Source organism: Pseudopipra pipra, chromosome 9, assembly GCF_036250125.1.
Source record: "Pseudopipra pipra isolate bDixPip1 chromosome 9, bDixPip1.hap1, whole genome shotgun sequence".
In the NCBI taxonomy this organism is placed as follows: Eukaryota; Metazoa; Chordata; class Aves; order Passeriformes; family Pipridae; genus Pseudopipra; species Pseudopipra pipra.
The window spans coordinates 31,571,077-31,577,879 of NC_087557.1; the positions used below are offsets into that span (position 1 = coordinate 31,571,077).

At 40.2% G+C, this 6,803-nt stretch overlaps 1 protein-coding gene across 2 annotated transcripts; it reads right to left on the reverse strand.

Moving 5' to 3' along the window:
- Nucleotides 1-408: 408 nt before the first annotated feature.
- Nucleotides 409-6,799, reverse strand: CTBS (chitobiase). Of its 2 annotated transcripts, XM_064663925.1 has the most exons (7): nt 6,616-6,795; nt 6,092-6,230; nt 4,908-5,116; nt 4,119-4,290; nt 3,470-3,567; nt 2,613-2,774; nt 409-1,624 (listed from the first exon to the last, which is right to left on the reverse strand). In XM_064663925.1, exons 1-7 carry the CDS (start codon nt 6,742-6,744, stop codon nt 1,439-1,441), a joined length of 1,095 nt encoding a protein of 364 aa, XP_064519995.1. In that variant the 5' UTR covers nt 6,745-6,795; the 3' UTR covers nt 409-1,438. The 2 variants fall into 2 exon arrangements, with proteins under 2 accessions (XP_064519995.1, XP_064519996.1); XM_064663926.1 differs by lacking the exon at nt 2,613-2,774 and having other exon boundaries at nt 6,616-6,799.
- Between the last annotated feature and the right edge of the window lie 4 nt (nt 6,800-6,803).

Sequence of the window (6,803 nt, forward strand, 5' to 3'; positions counted from 1 at the left end):
ACGTGTAGTATCAATCAGTCAGACAACTCACGAAGTCTTCTAGTCTTTTCCTCAGTAGCCATTATGGTAGTGCTGCTATACTATGGGAACTATTTAGCAAGGGGAAAAAACCAACTCATTAAACAAAAAACCCAACTCAAACCAAAGAAACAAAGAACTCCCCAAACCAACAAAACAACAATAAAGCCACCAATGCCCCCCCCAAAAAAAACAACCAAAAAAACCCACCACCACCAAAAAACCAAACCCACAACTGACTACATATATCTAATGAAATAAATTTTTAATTAATGGAGTCACTTAAGAAGGGCACAGTTGCACTTTAATCTGGTTGTGAAACAGTTCTGAGAAGCAGACAAGCAATGTGGGCTGTAAGCTGTAGAACAAGTAAAGCACAGACAGGCAACATTGTTTACCAACCTTAATGAAGAAGCATTTTATTTAACAAAAAAATCTTGTAAACATCAGACAATCTTTACATCACTACAGATATTTTAAAAAGTTACACATTTTCTCCAGACAAATTATTTTATGAAAATATGAACTAGAAAGAAAATATAACCTGCTATTATCCCTCAGGCAACAACCCATAAAAACAAACAGGCTACTGAATGAATCTTAGAGTGTGTGGGAAAATAGATATACAGTTCATTAAATAAGCTGCTGAATTCTAGTTTCCAGGAAGTAAAATAGTTTGGAATGGAAGGAAACATCATCCAAGTCCTCTACATATTAATGTTCCCTCCTAAAGATAAAGTCCAAGATTTTTGGCTTTTGAAACAAAGGAATTTTCGTGATACATAAACAGTGAAACTGGGGTTTATTGAATATTCCTTTCTAACAACAAGTCTGATAAAAATCTTAATGGCAACTACTTCATGTTATATAATTTCTTCAGTCTATAAAATCTTTTAATCTCTGGAAGAGTAACCAAATGCAAACACAGGCTTCACCAAGTTGCATGTAAGCAACAATCTGTCTCTCCAGTATTTTGTTTCATCTGATTCTAGAGTGACTTAGCTGAAATATAGGTTGGGTTGGGAAGTCAGAAGGCTGAGACTGCACCATGTGATTCCAGAATGAATACTTGCCTGCACCAGGTAGCTTTAGCAAAGGATCATTATGAGACTGTAAATTCACCAATGGGTCTTACTTGTTACCAGATACACATTGGGTTCAAGCTTTAACCAACTTATGGTAATTGTGAAAAATGAAAAAAAGGAGCAGTCTTAAAAAAAACCCCACTGTTAAAGCAACATTGGAACTTTTTGAAGAATGAAAATACAGCTTTGCATATAAAACAACAAGATTAATCTGTCTAGTTTGCAAAGTTTTTGTAACCATAGTATATTTATATAAGGCCAAAATTTCTGATAGTGTAAGCCAAAATGAAAAATTACAAATTTTCATCATTCTAAATCAAGGGTTCAGATAGTTCTTACGGTGTCAGAGCTTGCCACATTGCTTCAGTTTGTTGTTCTGCTACAGCTTCCCTGGAATAGTCAAGACTATTTCCATTCCACATGCCAATGCCCCTTAAACCTCGATTCTTCACATAGGCTGCTTTTAGAGAGATGCTGCGAGGGTCATCATACCAGACTTGGTGGAAGTGACCAAGAGAATCCTAGAAAAACAATTAAGGACTAGTGTCAGTATCTACTTATCTATATGAATATGATACATTAACATTCATTGGGTTTTGATTACATTTTCTGTTGAATGCAGTTAAAGGTATGATTAAAAACTGAGATATACAAGCTACGTAGATTTACATAGTGATATTTTCCTGATTAACCAATTATTTTTCACACAGGATAATTAAAAATTCTAAGACAAATATTTGGCTATTGTTTTACTTGGAGAATCTATGTTATAAAACAGTGGCACAATTTAACTGTAGTCAGATGAAAAGACTTAGCTAATTTGTATTTTAATATTTTTTTAGATACAGGTAAAATTTCAGATATGCTATCTAACATAACATAACAGGTGAATTTAGTTAGAGATTAAGTGGGGTTTTTTTAGCAATAAACAGTTTTAGAGGAGGTGATAAAATTTTGTCCAAGTTATGTTGCTTTGACCTGGTTGTTGCTTACAACACCACGTGAAACTTTAAACCATGTCTAAAGAAACAAGACAAAATGCATACACTGTGGTGTTCTTGTAAGCACAATCATTTATGGACTCATTCACTGTGACTATGTAGAAAGCAAATGCAGAAAAGAACATGCATGCAAGGCACTGAGATCATCTCAGAATCTGATCATCTCAGAATCTGTTTTAAGCACTCATAACCTCATGAAAGTAACTGTAACAGTGAAGGACAGAACTACAGGATTTCTTAGTGCCAAGATGTCCTTTTTTGCCATGATACAGTATCTCAAGAAAACACAAAGTAATGAAGATCTTTATTATTCCTGTAGTCTTCAGGCACTGCACCCCTCTTTCACACTAGAAATTCAAGATATGAAGTCCAGCAATCCTTTACTACACCGGAAAAAATAAGTAGAAAACATAAATGGAAGAATCTAATCCTGAAAACTTTATAGTCAAAGAAGTACGGTTCACGAGTGTTTTCTCCACAACATGGTGTCTTAGAAAGATATGCTTACCTTGTATTCATAAAATGGAGACTTCTGTACCTCATCCCACAGCACCCCTGAAAGAGAATTGTTCACCTGCTTCATGATAATTCCATAGGGGACCTGTCTGCCTGCAGCATCACTGCAAGGAGCCCCACGGAAAGGTACTTTGGAAAGAGAACACACATGATCCTGAAAAAAAAAAGCAGAAGGCATGAGTTTCATGTTACATAGATATAATTGAACTCCAAAACAGCAGTACAGCCAAGAAAATTCACAAAAGGCATCGGGGTCTCAAAAATCCCTAATCTTCAAGCAACTCTGGCAGATACACTACATGTAGAGAAAAGTAAACTAAAAGTTAAATTTTGTTTACTCTGTAGTTATACAGGATTGGATGGATATCATTCAGCTTATACAGTTATCTTTTCTCTTTTTAATCCACTCTTACATTTTTCATAAGTATAATGTTGTCTGAGATTCCATAAACTGCTATGCTTTAACAGTCACAGGTTTGCTATGGTTTGTTGCACCTGTCTTTAAACAGTGAGCTTAGTGATGGTGCTGAGAAGGCACATACAAGTGTTGTAGGACCTTTGGACATCATCTCTTCTCATACAGATAACATTTATAGCTCCTTAGTCAAACACAGTGCTTGGGTATAGGGGGGTTCAGGTTGTCCAAGGAGATAAAATGCCTTATCTGCTAACACACTGCTCATCAGTTATCAGCCAAGCAAAAGATTCTGTCTTGTATCCCAGCTTTATGCTCTTATCCATCAGACCATAGTATTTCCTAATCCAAAAACAAGATTTCCAAAATCTAGTTGTATCTTTCCAAGGAAAAAATTAACAGTATGTTTGCAAATGAACAATCTTTCATCTTACCGTAGATAGGTTTTGGCAGACATAGTCATAGCCATACCAGGGGACACCCATCACAAGCTTTTTAGGATCAATGCCCATAGTAATGTACTCTTCATAGCCTAGATTTGAAGGAAATAAAAATTAAGATGCATTACTCCCTTTTCCTATGCTTTTTATTCTTACAACTGATCTACAGCCAGAGCCAATATAGGACTTGCATGATCCCAAGACAGAGGCTGGGGCAAGCTCTCCTTTACCTCTACCTGCACACTCTATTTAGAGAGCCTGCTCTACTGAGATGCTAGTAATTGCTCTAGTTGCTCACAGTTAAAACCATATGCCCTTAGCAGAAGCTCACAAGGACAAAGAAATGTTTCCGGTTCTTTGCAAGCCCAGGCAGACACTATTGCTCTGGTTGCCGTTTGCCATTCTAGTGCTCTTCACTCCTGACACCTACTGATCACAAGTAACAACACACGACTGCTAGAAGTCTGCCTGTAGTGTCATAAGGAGAGAGATATCATTTTCACACTAGGACACCACATATTTGAGCACACTCGAAAGCTTCAATGCAACCAAAAAACAAAAAGAAAGAAACGTCAGTCTTTTCTATCTATTGATGTAAACAAATGGAAATGTTCTGACTCCTGAGGAGACATTTTGTCCTCACCAAGTAAAGTCTGCAGGTAAGGGGCATTGGCTTTTGCAATACAGTCTGTCCAGATCTGGCTCTGTTCATCATATGACATCACAAATAAGAAGTCACAGGCATCTGCAATCCCAGTGTAGTTGTAGCACCTTCTGTCTATGCATGCTGGAGACCAAGCCACATCAAATGTTACCTGAAGGAAAAATGCACAAGTTAGTATCGTGTATGGCCCTTAGGCGCTCGTTTCGTCTTTTTAAAAAGCTGTAACTTTTCAAGACAGTATTTCCTACATGTAGCAGTTTAATACACCTTGATGGTAATGAACTATAGGAGAGGCTGCTCAGCTGACAAAGCAAACACTAGATTATGAAGTGAGTGCCCCACTAGGGCCCCTAGCATCAAAGAAATTAAAATATAATATGAAAACCATCTGACCAAAAATATGAAGCATGATGCAAATCCTTAAAGCTTTAGTGACGGGTTTACCAAAACACTGTTAAGCTTTTGCCCCAGAAGGCTGTATTTGCCCTACTTTCAACAATTCGTTAAGCCACACTAAGTGCCAGCTCACAAAAGGCAGTAATGTTGTATCTATAGATCCTCGTGAAGCCCCTCTTCTGTTTAAATTCATACAGGTCAAAAAGGGTGATTCTTACAAGACCATATCACAGCTAACATTCATAATGAACCATTCATGAGAATATCCTATTTAGATCTGCATAAACTTTTCGTATTCATATGCTAAACAGCATTGCCAAAACCCCTTGCATTTCATAAAGTGAATGTTTGTAAAAGGTACATTATTATTACCTGTGATCCTGGTATTTCTCTGTGAAAAGCATCTGTAGTTTCTTTAACAAGCTCTGTCAATGCATAATACTCAGGGGAGGTTTCGTTAACTTCTTGCTCTATATCAATGTTAATTCCATCCATATACTGGTTTTTTGCAAGGTCCACCTGGTGGGATATCCATGCTGCTCTTTTAGCAGGATCAACAATTTCCTTAAGAGGTACATCACCTAGACAAGAAGCCTTCAAGAGTTAACATGCATTTGCACCACAATAGTAGTAAGGAGGAAAGGCTTGTCTTTACTAAACCAACAAATATAAACATAAACCAAAAAATGCTCATACTGATACTGGTAAAATACAAAGGAGTTAACTTTTTCCCCAAGCGTAATTTTGAGAAACCACCCCAGAACTGATTACCAAACTTCTTCGAGACAGCGGTGTTTAAAATAGGGTTCCTTTTGGATGTTTTTCTATAATTTTAACCTCCTTACTTCTGCTTAATATTCTTTTAGCCACTGTAAACTACCTTTCTTGAAATCAATTTACTTTTGGATTTCCACTGAGCCAGAGGGACTGTTTAGAGTAAAATACTTTAATGTTTAACCTTTGTTGCTTTCCACACTGTGGTCTTGGATTCCGTGTTTGCCTCAATAGAGCCAAAAGTTGCTTATATCATGTAAGCTGTAATGGACTTTGTCTTTTTAATCAGCATTTGTACCTGCACAGAGTTCCTGAGTACTCATGTTTTAAAACTCAACCACTTCCTAATACAAAGGGATTGATTTAAGTGCAAAATACTAAAAATTACTTAAAATCCCCTCCCTTACCCTTTTGGGTACTTCATATAACATCCAGAACACAGAGCCATATAACTATTTTCTGCAGGCTTTTCCTTTCCTCCCTCTTCCTCCATAACTGTAATGTTCCCTATTAGAGAACTTTAATTTAGGTGTCACTGGGATGGTTTCATTACTACTATGGCAGACACCATTTCTGATTTTAATGCCCTGCATACTAGCAGGCATTAAATGCAAAGTGTCAAGATATTATAGCCTTGTGTGAGTTATAGCCTTATTAATCCTCTTACTGATTTTTATATTCCGCATACAATTGAATGCGAAATGTCAAAGTACTATAGCCCTATGTACATTATGTTCTACTTCACGCATCATAAATATCCACACTTTTCCAATGTAACCAACCTTTCAGTACTATCCTGGAACCTTTAGAGTGGGCATAGCACACGAGCTCAGGATCGTACTTTCCAAAAGCTGCCACAGTTGTAATTTTTGACCAGTCATAGAATTTCCATGCTTCCTTTCCCACATCAAACACAAAGACCTGGAAAAGGGGTAAGAATCACCCTCATTAGCCCCAAACACTTGTCAGCAGGACGATTATTTTCCACGTGCCCCTCACAAAGGTCTGCCTGGCGCCCATGGAAGCAGCTCGCACGGACACCTCCCACCCTCTGCCCGGGCTGCCAGGGGGGCCCCGCAGGCAGCGGGATAGCGGCTGCCACACCGAGCCCGGCCCGGGCACTGCCCTGCACATCGACCCCCCACTGTGTGGAACCGGCTCGCTCTGGAGCGGGCGACTCAGGGCGGCAGCGGCCCCGAGGCGCGGAACGCGCTGCGAGCGCGGAGCCGCCGGGTTCGGCCGTCCCTGCGCCAGCAGCGCCTCCCAGGCCAGCCCGCCCCGCTCCGGCACCGCCCGGGCCGCGCACCTCGGGGCTGCGGGTGCCCGTGACGGGCCGGCACAACCGCGGGTCCCGGCAGGGGCAGGCGCCGACGGGGCCGCCCAGCAGCTGCAGGAGGCCGAGCGGCAGCAGCCACCCGCCCCACGGCTGCTCCATGGCCCCCACGGCCGCCGGGCCCGACCCGGCCGCGCAGCTCCGGCCCCCCGGGAGGAGCC

What these genes read in the sequence shown, in the direction of transcription:
- CTBS (XM_064663925.1), bottom strand. Translation starts at nt 6,744, where the DNA reads ATGGAGCAGCCGTGGGGCGGGTGGCTGCTGCCGCTCGGCCTCCTGCAG. An exon ending in GAGAAATACCAGGATCACAG is followed by an intron (nt 4,291 to 4,907) that starts GTAATAATAATG and finishes TTTTTCCTTCAG; the next exon opens with GTAACATTTGATGTGGCTTG. An exon ending in TTACCTGCAGACTTTACTTG is followed by an intron (nt 3,568 to 4,118) that starts GTGAGGACAAAA and finishes CTTCAAATCTAG; the next exon opens with GCTATGAAGAGTACATTACT.